General features: G+C 39.8%; 2 protein-coding genes across 2 annotated transcripts; one reads left to right on the forward strand and one right to left on the reverse strand.

Annotated features, from left to right (window-relative positions):
• Nucleotides 1–242: 242 nt before the first annotated feature.
• On the forward strand, nucleotides 243–5,066 carry LOC112590029 (cytochrome P450 9e2-like). The gene is made up of 2 exons (XM_025305458.1): nucleotides 243–4,710; nucleotides 4,854–5,066. The coding sequence occupies exon 1, from the start codon at nucleotides 474–476 to the stop codon at nucleotides 2,019–2,021; it is 1,548 nt and encodes a 515-aa protein (XP_025161243.1). The 5' UTR covers nucleotides 243–473; the 3' UTR covers nucleotides 2,022–4,710; nucleotides 4,854–5,066.
• Nucleotides 5,067–12,585: 7,519 nt separating this feature from the next.
• Nucleotides 12,586–16,013, reverse strand: LOC105187714 (cytochrome P450 9e2-like). The gene has a single exon (XM_011148696.3). The coding sequence runs from the start codon at nucleotides 15,923–15,925 to the stop codon at nucleotides 14,357–14,359; it is 1,569 nt and encodes a 522-aa protein (XP_011146998.1). The 5' UTR covers nucleotides 15,926–16,013; the 3' UTR covers nucleotides 12,586–14,356.
• Nucleotides 16,014–27,197: the final 11,184 nt, after the last annotated feature.

The raw sequence follows: 27,197 nt of genomic DNA on the forward strand, positions 1-27,197 counted from the left end.
TATTTCGCAATCGGTTCTTAGAATTCACTGAACTAAAAGTTAAAAGGCAGATAACGCAGTACAAATGAAAACTTTCCATAAATGAATACCACAGCGTATCGTATTAACATGTGCAATTGATTTTTAAGTTAACAACGTAGAAAGTACACTATATCAGTTTCGTTGCACAATATGCATTGTAATTTTCTTCTTCATAAGCAATGATAAGGAAGGATATATATGACAAAGGACGAAGAGGAAAATAACAGTGGATAATTCATTGTCAACAACGTTACTTGCATTACACTCTTCATCTCTTCCTCGTACTTAATCGGACTTACGATAAAAGAATATTTAACTGAATGATTTAACCGTTGTTTAAAAAATTGGAGATTCTATGTGCTTTCGTACAGATCGACAGTTTTATACTTGCCAATATCTGCTAATCAAACAACAGTGCTGTACCTAGTTCAGTGAGAACACATCAGATCGATATGCTGTATGCGATCGTCTTATCCGCGTTAGCCGGAGTTTTAGCTATTTATTACGTCTTCTTCAAGAACCCGAACGAGTTCAAGAATCAGGGGATACCATATGTGCGACATTCGCCATTGGTGGGCAACATGGGACAAATAATCTTCGGCCAGAAATCAATACCCGGATTCTTAAAATCGGTATACAGTGAGCACCCCGAGACCAAATACATTGGTATGTACGACTTCCTCACGCCAGTGATAATGTTGCGCGACCCTGAGCTCATCAAGTCCATTGCCATCACACATTTTGACATGTTCACGGATCATCGTACCTACGGGCAGAATAATATGCTCCTTTTGTTTCTTCGTGGCGACAAGTGGCGGCAGATGAGGTCTATAGCATCTCCGGCCTTCACGTCTAGTAAGATGAAATACATGTATAACCTAATATCCGACTACGCTGTTAGTTTCACCAATTTTCTGATACAATTGCCACCGGAGAAGAGGGTAATAGAGATGAAAGACATTTTCATACGCTTCAGCACCGACGTGATTGCCACTTGCGCCTACGGCATCAGTGTTGACTCTATGCGAAACCCAGAGAATCTTTTCTACATGACAGCAAGAAATTTAAATATTTCAGAGTTTTTCAGCGTATTGAACAACGCTATAAATCAACCAAAGACGACATGGCTGGTAAGGGTATTCAAGCTACAAACCGTCAACGAGAAGATCATGAAATTCTTTAGGAACATCGTGGAGACCACCATCAGGACCAGAATCCAGAAGGACATAGCCCGGCCGGATATGTTGCAACTGATGATGGAATGCAGGGACAAGGAAGAAGGCAATAGCAAGAAAATAACAATCGAGGAAATGGCTGCCCTAGCTTTTAGTTTCTTCTTTGCTGGCTACGAAACTGTTTCGTCGTTAATGTCTTTCGTCACGCACGAGATCGCGCGAAATGAGAACATACAGAAAAGATTGCAGAATGAGATTGATCAGCTGCTGGAAGACACGAACGGCCAACCTTCGTATGTAACAATCAACAACATGGAATATTTGGATGCTGTACTGAAAGAAGCTCTCAGAGTATATCCTGTCGCTATGGTGTATGACAGAATATGCGTGAGAGATTTCGAGTTGCCGCCGGCGTTAACTGGGGCAAAACCCTACGTAGTGAAGAAAGGGGATCTCTTATGGATACCGGTTTATGCACTCCATCATGACATCAAGTATTTCAAGGAACCAGAAAAATTCAATCCTGACCGGTTCATTGGCGATGAGAAGAAACATATCGACAAAACGGGGGCTTTTTTGCCGTTTGGTTTAGGTCCCAGGATGTGCATTGGTTATCGATTCGCCCTGCTGGCGATGAAATTGTTATTGTTCCACCTACTGGCACGGTGTGACCTTCTGCCTTCTGACAAAACTCAGATTCCGCTGAAGTTTGCCAAGTACAATTTTATTTTGACTGTTGAGGGTGGGATATGGCTAAAAATTGAGCCGCGGAAGGATCCACATCGCACTATTGTTAATGATACAAGTGGCAGTAAAGATCTGTAAGAATTTTCGTTGGTTCGAGAACTTTAAGGATTCGTATGTGGATGGTACGCACGTAGGAAGCATTATCTATGAATGTGAAATGATATTCACGTATACTAGTTATGTATAAAAATTAAGAAAGAATATTAAAAGTATGAAAGGCTTGATAATAAAGATAAGAGTGTCTTCTAAACCGTCATTCTTCGGACTCATTGATATCAGAAATTCATTGATTTCATCAAAATTCTTTTTGAACTATGTTGACTTCATGGCTTTAGGAGATGCAGTGCGTTACTAAGTAGGAAGAATGGTTTTATTACAACGATATTAGAGGGTCATCGAGGAAGAAAACAAGTTGGATCACCAATTTTTAACTACAGATGAGAGTCAAATATAGAGCCAAAACGTTTATATTTTTTATATACTAGACAGGTTTTTGTAGAAATAAATTATTGTAATATTAATATCACATTTACATCGTGTGCGGGCTCAAATTGGCCATTTTAAATATTCAAAATAAATTTTATTAAATCATTATTAATTTCTCTATTACTAGTAGAGATACTAGTAGAGATACTATAGAAATACTAGCAGATAGACTAGTATATTTAAACAGATAGATACTAGTACGATAAGCTAATAATAGAGAGGCTAATAATAGGAGAGTATTATTAATGAGGAGAGTTGTACTACTGCTAACTTCCCGTTCGTTTTAGTTGATCTCATCGGTTTTTTTAATTTAAATGGTTTAAATGGTTAAATGGCGATTTTATACGACATATATAACTATATTTTTCGCATCACTTCATGATCCTATCTTGGAAATGATGTAGCTATATCAACTTTTAATTCTATCTGAATATATATCTTTCATATCATTCAGTCCAATCCGGATCGTATACATTTCGCGTTGGAAATACTTCTTCTTAAAAATAGACATCTTCTATTATCTTCTATTGTTAAAGGAACACAAAGAAAGAGAGACGACACAAGAAAGAACTGAAAAAGAGTTGAGCAGTCTTTTTTTATTTACGACTCTCGATCGTAAAAGCACAAGAATGTCAGACCAGTGAGTCAGTGAGTTTTCGATCGCAACTATCCTGTTTTGTTTCCTTTTTAAATGGATTGTTGTGAAACCTGTTTGGAACCGTCGAGATAATCGGTAGCAATTCTCTTGGCTTCACGGCGGTTACGGCGCGTGGCTCTTTCGCTCGTTTGCTCCCGATTTTTTTCGCTCTCTAGCAAGATGCCAGGAGTTTTCGCACGTTATAAATATCCATAGCGTTATAAGGAGAGAAAGAATGCAAAATAACGATTTGTAAATGGTTTCATGTAGGTCATACGTATAAGTATCACGAGGTTTGGGGTCGAGGTTTAAAAATACGGCTTATGTAATGAGATAAGGAAGCCTATAATTCTATGTACAATATTCAATATTGAATTAAATAGATGTTATAAAACCTATTCATGCTATCTACTTAATTACACGGAAAAATTCTGAAGCTATTGATGATAACTAACGACAGCGAGCAACGGCAGGTTCTTCAGTTAATATTTTCCTTTGACCTTCGGATTGGCTATTATTGGCCACCTTGTTGCTACTAACATGTTGCGAGAGATATCGATATCATAGGAAACAAAAGATTTTTCAAAAATTTCCAAACTGCTCATCCTTCATTTTCATACGTGCGTGCCCGGTATATTTTCGTCGACACATTTCGTTTTGATGTTTTAACGTTTTGGTGGAAGTTGTGCAATGATAATTACCATATACAAGCGAACTGTCCGTGTAACGGACTGATATGCACGATTTGGTACTGCGAGATAAGGATTGTTTCTTTCTAATCGTCATTCAAGGTAGATACGCGACATTGTTGCAACGGCCATCATATGTTTATTATTCGTCACCCCTATAGATAAGCAGCATTAACTTAATTATTCATGCATCTGATTATTTATTTATCCAAATTTATGCACGTTAACTTTATCAGCATATTATTTTAGTCCCGACGCGGAAAGTTTTGCGCGTGCAGCAGCATATTACATCCAAAAGAAAAGTAATTTCAGAACAAGCGGAATCATTTAAATTTTAGAGGATTTTATTCTTATATACAGCTTCAAGAAGATTTCTCTAAGATTAAGAAGAAAATATTATAAACACATTATTCCTAAAGTTAGAGAGATTATATACGAGGGTTGTCCCAAAAGTAATGCACAGCACGCTCTAGCGGGCGTTGTAGGCAACGTAGACAGGTGATCGAAGCGTTAGTGTGTAGATTGAAGTCTCAAGAGCACGTTGGTATCATATGGTAGTGGGATTCGTTTAAAGGGAAAATGCCAAAAATTCGGAAAGACAACGAGAACAGTCCGTCTGGTCGGATTTCAGCAACAGAGCAACGTGCGTATATTCGCATCGAAACAGTGCGCGGTAAAAAAGTGCCCGAAATTCATGCCGCGTTAAAAGAAGCGTGTGGAAGGTTTACTGTGAATCGTAGCAGAGTACCGAGGTGGCACATGAAGTTTCGTGAAGGTCAAACAAGCATCGAAGACGATCCGCGCGCGGGGCGGCCGTCTACTGTAACAGCTGACAACACAAACGCTTCAATCATTGCAACGTTGCTCGACGAAGACCGGAATCACAGTAAAAATTTTCTTCAGAATGTCTTGTGCCCAAAAGTCCGTAAACTGCGTCCAGAAATGTTGCAAAGTGGTATGTTGATTTTGCACGATAATGCGCGCCCGCACATCGGTGCACCGGTCATCGAAGTTCTCGAAAAATATGGCTGGGAACGGCTCTGCTACTCAGCTTATAATCCTGATCTGAACCCACCTGACTTCGATCTCTTTCCCAAGATGAAAGAACCTCTTCGGGGGGTGCGTTTTCCGACGCTGGAAGTGCTCCGAAGAGAAGTGACCCGACAGATTCGGATGCTCAATAAGAACGGGACGCTGAACGGAATTCAAGCACTTCCGCGCCGCTGGCAAGCGTGCATTGATAAAGGAGGAGATTATATTGAAGGCCTGTAATCACTTGTATCTTCTTCAATAAATATTTCTTGAGTTAGAGCCAACTGTGCATTACTTTTGGAACAACCCTCGTATGTATAATGCAAATCTTATTGATTTCAATATAAATTTCCTCTTATACACAGATTATTTAATCTCTCTTTAAGAGGATTATTATTTATTCTTACTGGTTATATTAGTTTAGTAGTAATTTGAAGACAATTATTAGAATGTATAGCGAAAAGTAATATATATATATATATACACGAATAAAATAAGATTATCATAACAAACAAATTTACAATCAGTTTTATTATGGACTTTATTTATACGTTTATCATAACTATTATATGAAACATAGTTAAAAGAAAGAATATATTAATCAACTTCTTGCAATAGGTTATAAATTGTATTTGGCCAAATATGGGTCAATTATTTCGTTATATGTTACAGCAATACACATACCTTTTTTAAAAAGCGTTCCAAATATTTTGACCCATGAGTATATAGTTACTTTTTCGTTCATGAAAGTAGATCATGATTGAACAAAAAAGCCGTCATTCAAATCAACATATTCCTCTTCATATAAGAGGAAAATTAATTGATACAAGAGAGAATCCTCTTGAGACAAGAGGAAAACTGTTAGAATAATATCTAATAAATTTTAGATGAATGGTTCACTTTAATCGCTTTATCGAAAGAGGAGTCCTTTTTCTGTAAAAGGCTTAGGGCTTAGAATATGAGACTATGGGAAAAATCACTTTACAAATAGAATATTTTTTCTGGGTGTATAGCCGATAGTTCTTTGGGCCATGAGATTCCATCGGATTCAGCTCCAGCGCTCGAGTTTTTTACCCCTCGAACAGTTCTACTTTCTCCCCTTCTCACAAAATAAGAGAAAAAAGGAAAACAAAAATTACACTTCGCGACTTTCGCTCTTTCTTAGAGGTCGATTTATTCCTCTTTCGGCGGAGTAAAATTCATTCTATGTTTCGCAATCACCACGGCGTGGCATACTGAGGGTTTAAAGCGGACCATCATTGCCAGTGTAGCTGTCCTCACGTTTACTTCTTTTCCCCTGCCCTTCTTTTCGAACACACGCAGGTCAGCAGGGTATCAAGGATTTCACCGGGCACAAGTTGCGCCGAGAGCTCGCGCGTCGCGTCCGCGACATTTTGCCGTTCACTTTGACCAACGGAGGCATCTCTGCATTGGCCGCACGTTTTCGCACAGTTGCACGGCGGATAACAACCGTATAATGTATTCGGATACGTGATTGGGCGGTTACGAAACGCGATACGAGCTTGTGAATGTCACTTTAATGAACGGTCGGGAGGACGCGCTCCCTCGGCAGTCGCTATTCCAAAGGATTCGGGCTCCCCTTCTCTCTCTCTCTCTCTCTCTCTCTCTCTCTCTCTCTCTCTCTCTCTCTCTTGCACTCTCTTGCTCTCTTGACTCGCTCGCTCATTCATGTCACACAACCTACTTCTCTATTAAATAAGACACTCGCGTGACGCACTCTCGCTATCGAGCCAAGTGAACACTTTGTTGTCTCTGACCGAGTCGGTCATTAGAAGCGGTTATCCTTCGCAGAGAGACGAGAGGTCATTGTAATCTAGATAATTAGCGGTCGGACTCGGTATCATTGGCTGTGGCGCTGCCGCGCGCGCTCGCGCTAATGCTAATGAATTATAATGAGCGGACGCCGTTCTCTCGCGCGACCGCTAGGAGGACAACCGGTTTTTCGTGTTTGCGTCTCGTAAAGTGTGTGTAATCGCGTCACGCGAACTGTGTAACTTTTCTCGTTTTCCCTCACGTACGCATCAAGATACTCGACGAGAGATCCCGTTCGGCAGGCAGGAAGAGTTCTAATGACGACGCTCGCACTGCGAAAACAATCTCGGGCCTCTCCCTCTCTTTCTCTTTCTCTCTTCTTGTCTTCGCGGAATTATGACGAGACGTGACGCTCGCTAATAAGCGGTTAATTTCCCCGGCGCGATTACTGAAAAACGACCATCTTCCGTTTCCCGAAGTGTGTGGCCGCGACGAGGTATCTTGACTCGATAAAAGTACCCCTTCTAATCTAATTCACTTACCGGCGCCGGGGAAGGGACGCGTGTCGGAGAAGGGCCAGGAATTGATGAAGTAGGGATCATAAGGGTGGCTCGAAGCGATGCATTGTCTCGCCGCGAACAAATTGAACGGGGGAGAAATGGCGAAAACACTCTTGCAATTATTTTCGGGGCTTCTCGTAGCGCCTCTCCAAAGTACAATTGCAAAACACACGGCAAGTACACTTTATTCCCTCTTTCCAGCGATACGAATGAACATTACGGCTAAGTATGAAAAATAGAACAATCAAGATTTATCATCTGGACTTAAGTATACTTTTTATTCCTTGAATAAATAAATTTTCTGCTTTGTTTTCCACACTTTCTTTTCCGAATTTCGGACAGATTTCTCTTCTCTTTTCCCTATGCCGCGCTCGTTCAAATACAATAAGTCCTTTGAAGAGAGATGTGTGTTTGCACTTTTATGTAATTATTTTGGTCGGAAACTTAGCACTATTATAATCTGGCGGCGTCGAGCGCGTCACTAAGGAGCGCGCGTCTCATTAAAGTGCGTGCTCGTCAGATACGTCGTGTTGTTTAAGAGCAACAAGAAACATGTGCTTACCGTTTGTTTTCCGATCCGATCACGTGAATTTTTGCAGCAAAATGTAACATGCTATTCGCTGCGTCGTGTTGCTTCGCACACGATATCTTAATGGCGCTAATGACCTACTATTAATGTTAACTCAATGACCTGTGATTACGTAACGATTAATCAAAGGAGCAATTATAGACTTCGTGTTACAAAGATATTTTGGACAAACAAGATACTTTGGGCAAATATCTTACTCAAATATATTCCTGCAAATTTTATAAAATCCTACATATTTTATTAAATAGCTGTTGTGAATATGCGCGCGATTGTGCCTTGCAGCGGAAATTTTTTGTTGCTATTAAGCTGGATGAAACGGCCGCTTCATTAATGCACGGCGCGCGTGTCGCCGCCGTTTCGTTTCAAGGCGATATGCAATTATACGATCGTCTTTTCTCTCTCTCTTTCTCCTTCTCTCTCTCTCTCTCTCTCTCTTTCTCTCTCTCTCTCTCTCTCTCTCTCTCTCTCTCTTTCTCTCGATTCTATCGTGCGAATTCTTCAATCACATCACAATGCAACGAGCTACTTCGCTATGTCGTATCGCAACGGTGTTAATCGTCAGTGCTACTTACTTTCAAATTTTTATCTCAACCTTAAACGGCGTTAATTGTCCACCACGAACGATCATCGTGGAATGGAGGAAAGAACTGTACATGGGAAAATTGCTGCTGTATCAGTCAAATTGATCCGCGGCGGCATAATTGCAGTGTATCTTCCTGATTTTCAACAGAAGCGTTGCCGAAAATCCGACACTCGAATTATCGAAACAATGTATGATGTATAAGTTTCAACGGTGGGCACGCGCATCGTCGTGGGAAAAAAATATACCGAAATTCAAAAGGCGAAACAATTTGCTGAAAAATCGCGATATTTCGGGATTATATATGTCCACCGCAGTATTATTGAAACAGGGACGTGCATTGCCCGCTGAAAAAACAAAATCTGTAAATATGAAAACCAGAGCAATTTTTCGAAAAGTTGTGATACACCGAAGTCCGAACATCGCAGAATCGCACATTTCCTGAAGTATACAATCGTTTTGAAAAACAACCATTGACCTAGTGAAAACAGCTTACACAAATGTTCAGCTGAAACTCGCTATTGCGTACAAGTAACCTTGCTCCAAAGTAGGTGAGGCATACAAATACATACAAAGCCCAAAATTCTATAAAACGCGCTATTACGTCTTCTATCTTTATTATTCATTAGATGTAAAACAAGGATAAAGTGACGCAATAGCGCTGATAGTCTCCTTTCCGAACGCAATTTGTATTTCTTTCAAAAAAATTGTACTCCTATTGGACATTTCCATCGCGCATCGCCAGTCCTTATTTATTAACATAACTTGCGTTCAGCGTGAAGTGCGCTGTGTGGTTTCAGCTACATAAAAAATTCAAGCAATGGATAAAACTTTTCAATCTTCGGAGAAAGATTATAAAATGCCATGGCCAGCATATGCAGAAATATTGGAGTTACAGTAAAAACTTGGGAACGACTGGGCACTTTTCTGCTCAGTTATTATTAATAGTCTTAAAAAATAAATATGAATTACTTATTTAAATTAATGAATTTAATTTGTAAAAATTATATGCAATATGAGGAATATAATAATCAACAAACTACTTTTATATAAAATTGAAAGAATTTACACAATTACGAAAATTGTAAAAAAGTAACTGAAAAGTATATAACGACTCGTTACATTTTAAATATAATACAATAACTATAACTGTAACATGTTATTTTTGAAAGTAAAGTCAGTAACTTGTAACCATAACTAGTTACTTTTTCAGTGAAAAAACTATAACTGTAACTAGATACTTTTACAAAGTAACTTTCCTAACGCTGCTTATCACACATAAGCGGCGCAGTGCATACTAATCTCGATACAACTCCATGATCCTGATATATCAAGAGATTGATCCAGTATCCAGCGAGACTAACTTCAAGATTGCACTTTTTCGCGATATTATCCCTCTTCTTAGATATCGGTAATATTTTCCGGGATTACTCATGCCCGTTTCAATAATATCGCTGTAGAATCAAGAAGATCACGACGCCGTCGACCGACCCCGCGGACGCAACAGATATCCCTTTTCCCGCGTAACATCGTGTTACACATGTTAGCAGATTATCTCCTTACACTACATCTTCATGTTACCATGCGCGATTATGCACCTCTCTCGGCGCAGCGATAATACTCCGCTGCAGCCAGACTCGCTCGCGCGTCACGAGACCGTTCTTCAAGGATTAATAATGTCGTCGTTAATCATCGCGGACGTGAGCGCGGGATGCACGTCGCTTCTAGGCCGAATACTCAGCCAAAATCCACCCTCGGCCGCCATTTGCAGACCTTTGTTGTCGAGTTGTATCGGTGGCGAGGCCTTCGCGCAGACTTTCAACTCGCATCGCGCTAACAAGTGGAACAACAGCACCTTCATCTCCAGCACGGCGAAACGCCCATGCACATTTTCGACTCCAGCCCAAAACAGGTGCAAAACAGCGCGAGTTCTCATAGATGTTGGCGTCCATGATGAATTTTCATGGCAGCAGGACGGAATTTTCTGGCTCGTCGTGGTGAATCAAGTAAACCAGCACCCACGACACCGTGCCTTTCTTCATGGCGATGTTCTTGCCCCTCGCGCCCATCATCATTCGCAGCATGTCCGATCATATGATCTTTACGATCGCGGTCTTGATAATGTTCATGAAGCTCATCACCTGGTTGTCCACTAGGCGCAAGTTGAAGACTCGCGCGAGCGAAAAGATGAACTTTTGAAATTTTGAGATCTTAAGGAAGATCAACATAATGGTATGAAACTCTAGAAATGTACCATTCCAACCGTGAACTTGATGATTGGATTGGTTCCTCATGGTACCCATTTTGATGCTGAAGACGTATAATGACGACCATGTCGTTCGTGTCACTTGGTCAACGCTTCCTTTGTCTCCAGCTCGTTCTGATAACAACAACACGAACGTGATGAAGTTCACCGCGCATGATACCAATGGAGACATGAACTTCACCTTGCTAACCGTGGAGGTGCCACTTCTTGCCAAGCAGCGAGAACAGGTTCTTATTAATGAACGAGTCGTTCACGGTCGCGGAAGGACTCCAAGTCCTCTAACTCTAACTAATGAGAATGTCCTTGATAGTAAAGTATCATTAGCGTGCATATAAATAATAAGCGCGAATTATTAGACATCCTATATGTATAGCTTGATTGTTGAATGAAAGTGCGCATTTGCTCTTATCGAAGCTTATTTATTCGTCGATATTATCCAGTTCTCAGAACGATATCTAATTTCTTTCTCCGAACGATTGCACAATCGCACGTAGCAGAGCGTAACACGGATCATATCGTGGATTTGAAAATAGTCTGTAAACAACAGATACGTCAAAAAGTATAATAACAGTAATACTGATAGTAATAATAATAGAATAGTGATATGTCACCTATATAACTGATCGGCGCAAGTATCTTTTCAGATTAATTTGCAAAACTGCGGAACGCACGCGTCAATCGCGTGCCATCAACGCAAGATTGCAATATTTATTACAAGAGAAGGTGCTATTATGGTTCTTGTAGGTATTATGGTCCTTGTTGGTTGTTGTATGTATTATGATCATTCTCAATATCTCCGTTATTAGGTAGTGAATTCCAGTTATTATTTATGGAATCATTTGTTTAGTAGTTTGCCGTTAGCGCAGTGATGCTAATATATCAATACACAGTAGCTAGTATTTTTATAATGCATTTTTACTTTCAAGCATTCCGAAATGTTCTGCAAGGTATATTTTGAGCATTTAGTTAGACATGTTTCCTCATTTATTTTTAAACTTGAGCGTATTATCACACGAATATACAATATATACAATTGAATATTTTATTTGTCACTTGACATTTTATTCGGCTCTACATCTTTTAAATCATGCAAAGTTGAATGAAATAGCATGACATTTTGCTAATATGGCCCCATAAAAGCGCTGATAAATAGTCTCTCTCTTTTTCAAGATTTTTATACAAAGTAATTATTCGATACAAAATTGCTGCTGTTGCATTCATGTTTGCACTGCACTGTTGTCTTTCTGGCAGATTATATTTCCTAGCAAGTCAATTCCTAGCTAAGTCAATATCCACATTAAAAATTCGCAGTTATATTCATTATTACTCCTCTTCTAAGAGTTTAATATGAATAAATATATAATTTCGTAACTAAACACTTTGTGCTATTTTAAACAAAATAAATTTTTTATATCAGTTTTAGAGGAAGGCCACGTAACTGCCTCACTTTCTCGCCGACCCATTATGCTGCGTTGCCACGTTTTTATAAATAACATTCTAAGTAATAAACATGACGTAAATTTGAGTTTATAACCGATTAAACAACACTGTGACACATGTAATTATTCAGTTCTTACTTTAAAATATTGATTATTGATAAAATTATTGTACAAAATGTGAATGAAGGGCCATAATATCATCTTCTCACTCTTTACACCGGTGATGTAGTTCATTAATTTCTCTGCGCATGATCTTTCGCGATCTAAACGTAACGTTACGATCTAAACGTAACGTTACGATCAAGCGTAAGATTTAATCGACGCATCTCTAGCTACATACATTGGAGCGTGAACAAAGACATCGATGATTTCACTTAACAGAATTTCAATTAATCATCGTGAATTTATGATGCAAAGAGGGAAGATTAAGAAAATTTTCTATTTCCCGTATTTATTGATGTTAGCTATATAGGGGAACTGCTTGGATCTTCAATAACGATTTCTCCTGAGATCAGGTTAGAGTTTTATTCTTATAATTTCAGTAAAGTATTGAAATCTTACTTAAAGAACACGCAGGAAATCACACAGATATATGCTGTAATATTACATTTAATAACCTTGTCATCGTGCACTAATAAATTCTATCATTGCGTAATAAAAGCTACCGATAGAAAAAAACAAATTAAGATTAAATTATATATGTTGGGTGATTTGCGATCACAAGCGATTTAATCTCCTTACGATGAAAACTTAACTATCTCTCTTTCTCTTTCGCATAACAAGAGAGAATTATTTGGAGTAAACCTATCGTGTGCGTGTACATATTGTCACACACGTACATGCGTATGTCAGTCTTTGTATATAAAACATTATTTTTCTATTAGAAATAACATTGTATTAGATGTTTAAGTTTTAATCACATTGCCACACAAATAGACTTTGTTCGGCTGTTGGTTTCTAAATATTATTAATCATGTCCCTCCCCTTCCTTTCCCTAATTTCATATTATTAGCACTTTCTTGGATTTTATTCTAGCATTCACCTTTACAAGAACCGGAAAGTCTACTTTCCAGTTTAAAGCATATTTGGTTTTTCCACGTTGTCTTGCGTAGTCTTGTCACGCCGATTAATTTATTTTAGTATTTATGTTTGCTATAAAATGCAAACGGACGAGAAAATAAGCGTTTATAAGAATCTATGAAAGAGACCAAGTCCAAGAGATATTTTCCGCGTGTAATTATGAAGCTCTCGCTATGTATGCACGCAAGTTCTGAGCTATTGGAACTTTCGCAACGCCTCACAGCTCGCCACTTTCCATCGGAAATGTCCGGTGCGTAATGAATTCCGTTCGCTGTGAAACGTTACTCACTCGTCAAGAATGTGATAAGTATCGATGCGTGATATCGCGCCTTGATAAATATTACGCGATGGAAAATTGTCATTTTTAGATAAATTAAGCGCTATACAGTGTGGAAATAGAAAGATTTTGCGTATACTTGTTGTAGCAATCCAATGTTGTACTTTGGCACAATTTGCTTACCTCAATATTTTTATAAATCTAAGAAATATTCATACTCTATACAGCATGTAAGTCTAAACGAAGACTATGTAGCGATGAAATATTCTAGCGAAATAAAAGCTAAAGTTATAAATCTACATGAAAGCTGTAATTAACTTTTAAGTGTACAATCAAACGGGTCGTCAAAGCTAACTGAATAGGTAATTAGTCACGAAGAATGAATTTGTAATGAATATCTTCCATTTTGAAATTTCGTCTTGAGGACTTTGATCTCTAACATTTTAATAGATTCCAATGAATAATGTATTTATTATAATACGCAAGAATGAATGCTATGAGAAAAGTGGTGTTGACCATATTTGGAGAAGTTTCCAAGGATACACCGCATGAAAGGCTCGAAGACGACCAGAAGAGCCCAATTTACAATGTTAAGCAATATGATGTAATCTAACCGTAAGCGTGTCTTAAATCGTAAAAACTGAGGAGAGTCCGAACTCAGACCGAAACGTTTGTACACATTATTTCTCTGGTTACTGGTACTTTCGCGACAGTAGCAGAAATCACTCATTAAAAGTGTACTTTCTACGCGACTAACTACCCGCGTTGGCTCTCATTAACCCAAGTCTTTCATGTTTGTTCTTGATCTTGTCGTTAATCGACAACAAACCTAATGTGTCATCTCACTTTCCCCAAATTTCCCCCAAACTCATCTCTCCTTGAAACGTCGTACGGACATACGCCAGCACCTTTCGCATTGAAAATTGTTGCAATCATTGACGAATCGTCGTACAGTCTCTAAAGGCCGATTCCAAGTATTGGACTCCCATCGGCGCTACCGAGGATTCATATCTGGCCGTTGGCCGCGCTGTCGTTGGCAACGGTGGACGACACATTGACAGCGTTGCTCCTCGGTAGAAGCTTAACCCAGAACCCACCGTCCGCCAGGATGTTGAAGCTCTTCCTGCTGAACCGCATCGGATATACGGTTTTCTCACAGCGTTTCAGTTCGCAGCGAGCCAACAAGTGCACCAGCATGATTTTGGTCTCGAGCAGCGCGAACCTGTTGCCTATGCACATCCTCGGGCCGATTCCAAACGGCAGATACGCGTTCGGATTGATGCCCTTCTTATCCTCGTCCAAGAAGCGCTCGGGATGAAATCTGCCAGGATCCTCGAAGTATTGCGGGTCGTGATGAATGCCATAAACAGGGAACCAGACGGTAGAGTCTTTTTTCAAGACGAAAGGCTTGTCGCCGGGTAGCGCCGGAGGCAGCTCATAATCTTTTGTGCATATTCTATCGAGGAATACCGCTATCGGGTACATCCTGAGAGTCTCGTTCACCACAGCGTCCAAATATTGCATTCCGTTCACCGCCTCATAGGTCAACGTTCCGTTGGTGGCCTTCATAACTGCGTCCACCTCATCGCGCAGTTTCATTTGAATGTCCGGGTTCACGGCGATCTCATGGGCGGTGAAACACATCAATGTGGACGTGGTGTCGAAGCCGCCGAAGAAGAAGATGAACGCTTGGCTGGTCATGTCTTCGATTGTCAGCTCCTTGCCGGGGCCTTTCTTGCCCCTGCTCTCCATCATCAGCTGCAGCATGTCCGGTCGCACGATGTTTTGCGTGTCCCTGGTATAAATGGTATTTCTCACGATGTCCTTAAAGAACTTAGCCACATGCTCGGTGACGATCTTGATACCCAAGATCTTGGAGACGAGCGGCATGCTTCTGGCTATGTAGAACTTGACGGTGCGCGTAAAGTCGAAGGTCGTGGCCTCCTTACCATAAATGTAGAAGTCGTTCTTGGGGTTCCTCATGGAGTCAACGCTGATACCGAAAGCGCAGGTCGCGATCACATCATTCGTGTACCTGGTGAAGCACTCCTTCATCTCTATGACGCTCTTGCTCGCCGGCGTCTTCGCCATAAAGTCCGCAAAGTCGACCGCGCAGTCGGACATCAGTTTGAACATGGTCTTCATCTTGCTTGTCGTGAACGCCGGGCTCAGCAAGTTCCTCACGTCCCGCCACCTGTCGCCGCGAAGCGAGAACAGGTTCTTACCGAACAACGGGTCGTTCACCTCGTCGATGAAGGAACGGTGGTCGGGGAAAGTGTCAAAGTTCTTCACGCCGATGGACTTAATAAGCTCTAGGTCGCGGATCACCACTATCGGATTCATGGCGTCGAAGAAGCCGACGTACTTGGCGTTCGGGCTCAGATCGTACACTTTCTTCACTATCTCGGCGATCGACAGCTGCCGCAAAAACATCGGCCCCATGTTGCCCACCAACGGCCACGGCGGTGTATGGCGAATCCCATGTTTCTTGAAGTGATCCAGGCCTTGGAAGCAGTAGCGGTAAACAAGGTAGCCGACGGTCAAGATGAGAGAAAACAGTGACCAGAATTCCATGGCGATAACGACGACGAGAGGCGTGATCAGCGAAACACGAACGTTTATTTTAGCTCACGATCTCGGCGTCGCGAGATAGTGAATGCGCGGAGACTGCTGGAGTTATATACAACTCCCCCGCTTATATAGCTCATGCTAGCCGGTAGCTTTACGTAAGCAGATGGATGATTACATCTTCGACGTCATCGCAGAAGTAAAGTTCGATGCAATAATTGGCTGACTTTATACTTGTCATATTGCATCATGGGCGACAATGTCTTCCTTTCTTTTGTGGCTTGTCCAGCGGCGCAGAGATTTCGCAAAAAATGCACAAGTCGAGTCGCCGAGATATGAGCGTGCGAGAAGCGCGAAACAAGAAGAGTGTTTCAATTAACCCTTTCGATACGGCTATGTCGTTCGCGAGTATGCTTCCGCTGTACGGATACTCGAGTCGCGAATAAGATTCTTTGTACGGGCCAATTATAACCGTACATTTTACCATAGAGTGAATACAACATTTGACATTCGGTAAAATAATGTAAATTACAGATAAATTCGTCGTCAAGGATGAGATATCACAATGTAATACATTTTAAATTATTCAGATTTAAAAAATTGTTTAATAATATACTTTCGACGATGAGTGATTATAGTCACCCGTAGGACACAGTGAGTGTGCAATGATGGGTGACTATAGTCACCTGTAGGACACAGTGAGTATACGATGATTGGTGACTACAGTCACCTGTAGTATCGAAAGGGTTAATCGTCCCGTACTATTTAAGCTACTCTTGAATGTTGTTCGCTTGTCACTGCAATCGTTATTATCAGCAGTTATTATTATTACTTGTTATTGTGAATAATTATTATTTTTATATAGTTTGCGTTATTATATTAATAATTGTTACAAATTTAGCGTTTGATTAAACCCGCTTCCGTCCAGGAATATGCTGCGCCTTGGGAGGCCTTCCCGACTCTAAATTTGCTGCATACGCATTTCGAAACTATTTGCACGATACGCAATTATGCGTCCACGTGCCTACGTGCTATTGCATGTTACACTTTCACAATAAATACAATGGTCTCAGGATCGCCATTGCTAGATTCAATACATCGTAATCTTGAGTAATAGCATTAGACGATATCTGATTCTTGATACTTGAACCGATATATGGCCGTTTGTTTTCAAGAGTTCTCATCATCATCGCCGATTCACGCTTGCTCGTGCATGAACTTACGCGTAATCTACTTTTCGAAGATTCGTTACCTCGTATATTAACGTCACGCAACGCGACGTAAATACAATCTAAAAATGCAATAAAAATTTATTAAAAATTATCTAATACATTAAGGGCCGGTTTTTCAATAACGGTTTAAATTTAGATCGAAGTTTAAACGAACTAGACTCTGTTTAAAAGAATTAGACTGTTTTTCAATGGATAGATCAGAATAAAACGTAGTTTTATTCTGATCTATCCATTAAATATAGTTTAACTAAACTGTGAATGATGACCGTTTAAACATCGTTTAATGGATTAATAAACGTCGTTACAGTGTCTCTATTGTTATATTTAAAACCATATTGTTAAATATTTGTAAAAGTATAAAATATTTGTTACGATGTTTGATGAAGAATATTATGAAGAGAGTAGTGGAAATGAGGATATTTTAGGATATATAAAACATATTAACATGAGAAAAAATCAGGTTGTGAGGCAAAGACCAAATTGAAACTTGATGAAAAAGAATTTCTTCGAAGATTTCACTTATTCAAAGCTATAATTCATATGTTGATAGAAAAAATTCAAAACACCAACTATTCAATCACCAACTGAAAGGTCATATACGTCATATAAATTAAATGACATTTATGGAATATTTTTCAATTATATTAGTTTTAACTAATTAACTATTTAAAAAATATGATGTTTACTAATAATGGATATTATACGAATAATATAAAATTTATCTATATCGTATTTCTTTTATTTTTTCCAGAAATCAGGCTCTTTCAGTATGTATGAAATTATATTATTAACATTAAGATTTTATGCTAATGGATCTTTTTTAATAAGCGTAAGTAATTTTGTTCACGAAAGTACAGCAAGTAAAGTAATTAATAATGTTTCAAGGGCAATTGCTCAACTTAGACCTGCATATGTAAAATTTCCGAATACAAAAGAAGATATTCAAAGACTTCATGAAAAATTTTGCAATATTATGGTATAATATTTCCATATTGTGTGAATGCCGTATACTGCATTCATATTAGAATTAAATCCCCACGTGTCTAAAAGTGACCCGCACAGCGATAACTTTTCGTTGTCAATTTAATAACAAAGGTTTATCTAAACAGTCTTCAGCGTATGTTTGAAAAATACACAAGATGTAAAACTAGGTTTATGGATCAAGGAAAGATTAAATAATCTTTAGTTTAAACCACGGTTGAAAAACTGGCCCTAAATTATTATGACATGTACAAACATTCATACACACACACATACTCTCCCTCTCTCTCTCTTTCTCTCTCTTATTAGAAACATCAAAGTCTCAAGTGCTCTCTTTTTATTGAAGTTTAGATTAAAACGTTGAATTAAAATGCTCACGATGACCTTTCTTACAGATTATTCTCAATATTCAAGGAATATGACGTTATTTTTATTCTTCCTTTTTTTATTGTCCCTTTTCTCTCTCTCTCTCTCTCTCTCTTTCTCTCTCTCTCTCTCTCTCTCTCTCTCTCTCTCTCTCCCTCTCCCTCTCTTTCTCTATTTATCTAACTATCTATCCATCTATATCTGTTCTTCCCCTTTCTTTCTCTCTTTCTCTCTGATATTTGCTCGGTCGATGGCGTCCCTTTTCCACCCGAGTCCGATCTATACCGGATTGCCGAGTAATACCGCGGGTTATTTGGCTTTCTCTCTTAAACACCGTGGAACGTCGCCTTGGATCCAGGATATTGCGAACGATGGGATCAGCGTACGGAAACAAAGCCGGGCACTTAGCGGCAAATTAGCGATGGCTGGCGAGGGAGAAGGGAGGGGGCCACTGTCGCTCTTCATTACACCGATACCCTACCCTCCTCTCTGCCTCCTCAACCTCTCCCAGGACATCCCCTAACTCCGTCTAACCCTCTTAACCTCGTCCAGACAATGCACGCGCCGTTCCCTCCTCGCATGCATGACGGCGAACGAAATGTCGATTGCGCGCGAAAAATCCTCTCAAATTTAACGGCCAGATTTTCGACGGACCCTACTTCGGTCGTTCGATCCTGCAGCCTGTGATCCACGTTGCTTCTGCTTCAAGCGTCACGGTTTTGGAAAATTTAATTCAAATCTAGCCTGTGGCTCTGTATATGTATGTACTAGTTTAGCTATTAGTTTTAAATAAACAAAAGTCTTGGAAGAGCAACAAAGGAATGTTATACACTGGCTGGCAACAAGTTATATATGATCCTGCATCTCATAATTATAATTTTATTCGATCAACTTCCAACTAATTCATTTATTTATTTCACCAATCAGATGAATAACGCGAAGCGTTGTATTATTGGCAGAAAACGACAGGTGACAGTTTCCTTATCTTTCGACTAAACAAAGTATTGTAATAATTTTTCATTGCTAATATATATGTTAATAGCTAATTACTTTAAAGTTATTTCAATATGGTACTATTTATTTCAGCACAGAGATACACGTACTCCATCATTTTCGACACGCGATGGCCAGATCGCAAAACTAATTTTATATTTGAATGAATATTCAGTGACAAGCTAATATAAAATGTAATTTAACCTGCGCTATTTAGCTATTAGTTTCGGGTTCAGGTAGATGAGTCGTGCCTTCGCTCGGAATATCGAATACGTGTTGTCCTCACATCGTTAAGTAATCGCTCGCATACATGATTATGACGACCGCTCGGGCGAAGACTCACATCATCCGGGAAAAACAGAGCCGGCCGCTGTTATCGAGATTGACCGCGGACATTCAAAGTAAATTTTCCATTTCCTGCGTATGTCTCTGCAGACCGTCTCTGCGCGGTAGGTAGTCACTGACGAGTCGTTGTTGTGCCCCTTACAACGTCCTCGTATCCCTGCGATTTATTTTCTGATTCAAAAGTTCCAGACAACGGGCATGCGCGCGACTCGGGCGCCGGATAAATTGAGGAAAGAAAGCCTGCGGGAAGAAAATGCACAGCGGCGTATCCGGAGGCTCATTTAGGCTGCCAGCGAATCGCCAGATCGTTCGCTTCAGCGTTTGTGCGAGACCGCAGTGCGACCGAGCACTTCACACGTATATGCCGATGATACAATCGCGACTTCATTTCAATCAATACCGCAGCTAGGGATGCAACGATAAATCGATAATATCGAAATATCGAGAGACAAATATCGAATATTTATCGATATTTTTTTGTCTCCGATAAAATCGACATATCGATATGAATTTTAATGATCTTCGTATTTTTCAGTTACAGCTCTGGCGACCTATTACGGTTCTACGACCGAGATGAAAATTACAAAAGTGAGTGAATTCAGTAGAATATATATTATGTAATTGCTCGATGTCTAGTAAATTCGCTCACTTTTATAATTTCCACCTCAATCGTTGAACTGTAATAGTGCACTTTAGATCTCCGGCAAATGTGACTGCGGTTCATTATATAAGAATACGACAATAAATTATATGAGGACAAAAATTTTTAAAAGATCTTTCCAAATTTTTCGTGCATACCCTTTACCATATATACATACTCCTATATGTATACATTTTTTATATAAATATTGATTTAAATATCGATATTTTTCACAATTGATATTCGATATTATCGTTATCGATGGTTCTGAATGACGATAATGTCATTATCGATATTTTGAGAAATCGTTGCATCCCTAACCGCAGCGCTTTCGCGGTCGCCTCTGTGGCGAGAGTTACCGGAAAGTATCGGAACGTATAACGGGAAACTCAAATTTCCAGTCCTCGGCGGGAGGAGAGGGAGAGCCTGGTTGATGATTACTTTTAAGGATCTCAAAGTGCAGAAACGAAAGCTCGGTAGCGCGAGGTGTATCCAAGCGCGTTGAATACGCTCCTGGAAGGAAACGTGAGAACGTGCCGAACGAAAGTACGACGGTCGGTGAGACGGGCAGGAGGAAGAGAAGGAAGCAGAAAGAGCGGGGAACGGGCTCGTGTAACAGAGTCCATTGTTGAAGCTTATTGAGAATCTGCCAATAGCTCGGGATTCAATTTGACTGGTGAACCGTGAACGCCATTTAATATACAGCCGCGCACGGTGAGACGCCTCGCCGCGCGAGCTTCTGCAACGCAACAGGCACGTGAAACACCACCCATGCATCCTCGTACTCGCTCTTGCTCATCCTCGGGTACCCTCGTTCATCGCGTAGGGTGGAGGAAAGAGAGAGTGAGCGAGGGGGGAAGGAAGGAATGAAAGTTCCGAGATATTCGATATTAGTGCGGTTACCGCCGAACACTTTTCGGTTGGCGCGATACTTCGCGTCGATTTTCAACTTCATATTTCGCTACTCGCTCGCCGTCGATCACGCACTCGCTTCGTCTGTTTCATTCGAGTTTATCCTGTCCTTCGTCAACGTATCTCCACCGCAACGGTTCGTCTAATCTACCTGATGAAGCAATTTCAAAATATGCCTCCTCTTTGCTCTAACTTTGTTTTACGTAGAAGAACAGTCACGTAAAGAGCGCATTAGATTGCTAAAGATAGGAGATTGATCATTTAAGATAACACGAGCCAAGATCGAAATTGAACGCTCCATTTCAAATTTTAGTTTCTAATCGGCAGTCCGTGATCTACAAGACTGGTCTGAAGGTGAAGGACTTACTCCAAATTCCGATTAAACTGATATACGATCGAGAGATTTCCCTGTGTTCTCTTTTTAAAATCTGCTATCACTCAAATATTTAACTCTCAACGCTTTCAACAATGCCACAATTGCATTAAATATCCTCGATTCCGGCGCAACGTTATCCAAACTAATACATCACGTGTTGCTTTAACAACTCAAGTATTAGTTTCAATAATATTGAATCAAGATTTAGTCCAATCATGTCGCTGTTGCATCGACCGGTTGTATTATCAAGATACATCTTTTTTTCCGCGTAGATATCTGCGTTAGGACGAATCGTTGTCCGTGGGTGTGCCGTCCATTTCGGCGACGCGACGCGTTATCGATTTTTAACGTCATAATTGCCGTCGGCATGTTCACCGCGCCTCTGTGGCGATCGAAGAACGCGGCCGAGTCGCCTCTTCGTTCTGAAAGAGAATGATATCTGCGGAAATGTTCGCCTGCGTGGAAAGAACAATTCCGTTGGTGCAACTGAATCCTCCGTTTCCTCGGAAGAACAAGAACCAAGTGGGAAACTCAGTTGTAGAAACAATTTCCGCGGAAGGTGCCTAATCAGTTAATAATTGCCTTTAATTATCACAACCGAATTTTAATATAGCCAAGTAATGTTCATAAGGATGCCCTCGTCACCGAATTTTTTTCTAGTCGCTATCCGGTTGCACGACGTAACAAACGTATTTCTTCCATGTTTAAAGACTTCGGAGATGGAGAAATTGACAGAGATTATGACAGAGAAGGAGAGAGAAGAGGAGGGGCTATGAACTAAGTTATGAAACTAAACTTTATTTTAGTGAACAGCTATTAATACTTTACGAGTATGCTATTGATAATTTGTGAGTCCCCTAACTCCCAATGTGTTTTGCTTTTACGGCAAAATTATTCTGATTTCGTCAATGTCGTCAATAGCACCGTCTCATTGGCCGGATCGTTTCCTTGCTCTCTTTGCAGGACCTCGGTTTGTGTTTATCGTCTCGCTGAGTTTTTTATGCTCGTCACATTTACCGTGTCTATTGCCTGATTTTCTCCTCGCGTTTTTATTTATTATAGGGTAAGTCCGGGATAGATGGGCATAGGGGATAGATGGTCAATTGCTATAATCTTGTTAATACATGCTAGGTGTCAGTGCTGATCGGTCAGTTGTAAGTTAGATATATCACAAGTAAGTGTGTTTCATCCTGATGCCCAGAAACATTGCTATTGTGAGTAAATAAATGTTTTATGTTTCTAGCAACCTCCAAAATATGTTTCACACGTCGAAAAAATACCTTGCGAATACGGTTTATTTTGAGTTACAACATTAGACCTGAGCTTAAACGACTAAAAAAACATAGTATTTTCATATTTAATCTCGAAATTCGTCACCGAGACTATGTTTTACGCGATATGCGCATTTTTATTCTCCAAACGGGGATAGATGGTCCATTTTCTTCAGGGTTAGATGGGCAGCCTACTTAGCGAGACTTAGCAAGTAATGGACACATCGGTTCGACATTTTCTAGATATATATATATATATCTATTCGACTGTCATTTTTCCCTAGTACCTAACATTAAATGTCAAACTTGTCAACACCGGTCGGTCAATCGGAGTTGGATGTACCACAAATAGGTGTATTTCTTCCTGATATACAAAAACACTGTATTATGAGCAAATAAATGTTTTATGTTTCTATTAACCTTCCAAATGTTTCACACGTCGGAATAATACCTTGCGAATACAATTTATTTTGAGTTACGACATTAGACCTGGGCTTAAACGACTAAAAAACATTGTATTTAACCTAAAAATTCATTACCAAGATGACGTATGCCCAACTATCCTTTGACACATGACCATCTAACCTGGACACCTGACCATCTATCTCTCACAGAATATTTTTAATATTTCGTTATTATTGGCGTCCCATGAATTCTTTTTCATAAAAACTCTTCTGCACCTTAAACATTATCCTCTACTGAATGTGTTAATATATTGTTGACCATTTATTGCATTAATACAGATGAGTTATTTGCAATTAAAAAAACTATGTTCATCTATCCCGGACTTACCCTACATTTCGGCGCTACGATTCTCCTGATATTTCCAAATTTTGGAATCAGCTCTTGCATACGCTCGATCGAAGCGTATGAACCTGGTTCTACGACGTTTTGCGACCACGTGCGACTCTGCATAGACGAAGCGAGCGTAAAGTTGCACGTTTCGCGACGGAAGAGCGCAAGACCGATGTGTGCGTCAGTTACTTTCGCTAATTAATATCGTTCTTCTCATCCTAAGCGGTCATACAAATCTCCGGCTCGCAATTGCGTGTTTTACGCGCTGTTGCAGCGCCGACGGCGCTAATTTCACCGGTATCGGTGCCATCGTCCGGTTTCTTCGGACCGGTGCGCACGGCGCCAACTTCAGGAGAAACTTACATCAGTCGACCGGCCTGCTATTTGATGCGTCACGATTATTACGAGCCGAGCGCGGCCGAGTGAAAGAGGAATCGAGAGAGCCGGGAGAGGAAATGAACGGGAAAGGCCGATGCTCTTAAGAGATTCTTATGCTGTATTTCCCGGAGGAATATTTCGTTTTGGCCCAGACCAGAGTAATGACTGCCACTATCACCATAACCATTCGTTCGTAATGGAACGCGCAGGAAAGACTGTCCGATGCCCCGTCAGCTTCTCAACAGCCGCGGATTTTTAATTTCTTGATGGGCTAATTATCGGTGCGTCCGTCGTTCTGAGAACGCGCCAACGACCGCCACTCTCTTTTGTAAGACATGCAAACCGTTGCATACACAGGACAATAAAATGCCGCTGGTGCCGAGAGAAAACAGAATAATATTGCCTTGTCGAAACATGTTAGCATCATCTTGATATTAGCTGAGAGCCGGAATCGGCCAGCGATCGACTTTTTCCCGAGTAAGTCGCTTAAAGTCAATCTAACAGCTGTTTCGGGGAAAAGTTATAGTAGAATAACTGCGCAGATTTAACAAATAGGCATCTGATAGGAAGCACTATCAACTTCTAAGATGTCGACGAGTAACTGTTCGAATCGTTGCCTTTAACATTACGCTTGTAATCATGATGTTCCAGCATTTATTATAGCTTTAATTTTATCAAAAATTTATTATAACCGATGAGTAGGAGTGGGATTTGGATTTGAGGGTTTTCTTCTCAAAAACTGATTTACTTAAACATGGTAATGAACGAATCAAAATATTAATCAAAATATTTTCCTTCGTTTTCTGCGACTGTTTCCCATCTTTTTGGCAAGAGACGGATTCTGCGATGATAAAAAGATTCTTCTTTGGAGTTGATCCAATTTTCAACAAATTTTCGTACTTGTTCAAAGTTATGAAAGCATGTATCCCCTAGAGCATGCAGACATCGATCGAAATAAGTGATAATCGGATGGAGCAATGTCTGGAGAATACAGGGGTGTAATAAGACTTCCCATTCCAGCTCTAACAGCGTTTGCTTCACTGCTCGCTTCAATTTATATAATTGTTATCGATAACGATCAGCGGTGATAGTTTTATACGGATTTAACAGTTCATAGTTCATAGTATGCAACACCTTCTTGATCCCACTAAATATACTTTCGCAGCAATACTTTTGAATCGTGAATATTGCGTCTCAAAGTGAATGTTGCTGGTTGGCTTGGATCAACCCATGATCTTTTTCGTTTCAAATTATCGAAATAGATCCATTTCTTATCCCTAGTAACAATTTGAAACAAAAAACTCTTCATTTTTTATCTGGCGACGAAATGCAAATGTTCAACCGGTTCGCGATGACATTTTCTAATAATTAGAGATGTGCGAACTATTCGAATTCGAATCGAATCGAATCGAATCGAATATAATTCGAATATAATTCGATTCGATTTGAATCCGAATCCCTATGATTCGAATCCGAATAATTCGAAAATTTCGAATCGCAAAGATTCGAATACGAATAAAATGCATTAGCGTTTGAGCTCATCAGCTATAAAACGGGCTATCTGGGCCTGTATGTTTAAACTCTTAACTTGTAATTAACTTAACTTATAATTTATAACTTAATTATAAATTACTTCAAATATTTAAATATATATTTTACTTTAAGATGATATTATAATATTCCCTTTCATATTAAAATCTTCCATCATTATTTGCATGTTTAATAGTCATGTTAAATTTTTTAATGATTCGATTCGATTTCATTCGATTCGATTCGAATTCGAATGAAATTTCATAGATTCGATTCGATTCGATTCGACATAAAAATTCTTAATTCGCCCATCTCTACCTATAATTGATGTAGAACCCATTTTCCTTCTTTGTGAATCTTTCTCATATCACGTAAACGTTTAATAACTATTGTACGATTAACACTTAATGTTCTAGCAAGTTCTGGAGTGGATTTTGCTGGATTTTCGTCTAATAATGCTCGCAAATCTGCATTTTCAAGTTTTTTTGCTTGTCCCAAGCGATTTTTGTCATCAACATTGAAATCGGCACTTTTGAATTGTCCAAACCTATATTCACCTTAATTGATAGAGCAACATCACCGTAAGTTTCTATCGGAAACTTCTAAAGAAACCTTCAACCGCCGTTTTCTTCTGATTAAAAAACAAAAGCAACGCATGTTGAAAATGCTCTTTAGAAAGCTTCATTTTTTAAATGATATTAACACGATTTTTACTACGTCTATTATTAATAAATGACTAAATATTATGGATTGATCTTAAATTATTGAGAAACAATAACTGTGATTGGAATGTCTTCGACAAAACTGACATTAGTGCCATTTCTTGCAAAACTTCTTGAAACTAAATCATACTCCTAATAACTGTGTTAAAATTAATCATTGGTCGAAATCGTGAGATAATTATCTGCGATATACATGATATATATCTCAGTGATTTCTCAGATATTTCATTCGTTCCTTTACACGTGAAATCAAGCGCAAGCCTACGTCTCACGTGTGATATCCTTGCCGAATATCGCGGACTGTCCTTGACATTTTATGTAGGAGGCACGACATTGTCGGTCATTGTCAGCGAGTGAATCGCTCGTGAACAAGTGAATCGTCACGGACAGTTAAATAATCATCTGAAATTGGCAATCTGTTCCTCTCAACAGGAAGCCTGCTAATCGAATATAGGACACGCGCCTGTCACGCGGCACGTCGTTCTGCGTCTCGGATAACAGCTTCGGCAAATATTGCGGAAACAGCATGACGCAGCCAACAGCGAAGCATACGTATGCATCGTGAGAATTGTTTCGCATTTAAGACTTCTGAGTCAAAACAAGACGCAGTGCGCATCTTTGCAGCGCAATCCACGAGAGATTCGTGCGTTATCTCGATGATTCTCCAGATAGTGTTTGATAATTATCACGATATGAAACAATCAATAACGAGAATCTTGCGATTTCTTTCATTACGT

This window comes from Harpegnathos saltator, unplaced genomic scaffold, assembly GCF_003227715.2.
Source record: "Harpegnathos saltator strain DR-91 unplaced genomic scaffold, Hsal_v8.6 scaffold697, whole genome shotgun sequence".
Classification (NCBI taxonomy): Eukaryota; Metazoa; Arthropoda; class Insecta; order Hymenoptera; family Formicidae; genus Harpegnathos; species Harpegnathos saltator.

Bases quoted from the DNA above. Each gene is read 5' to 3' on its own strand.
- LOC112590029 (XM_025305458.1), top strand. From the start codon at position 474: ATGCTGTATGCGATCGTCTTATCCGCGTTAGCCGGAGTTTTAGCTATT.
- LOC105187714 (XM_011148696.3), bottom strand. From the start codon at position 15,925: ATGGAATTCTGGTCACTGTTTTCTCTCATCTTGACCGTCGGCTACCTT.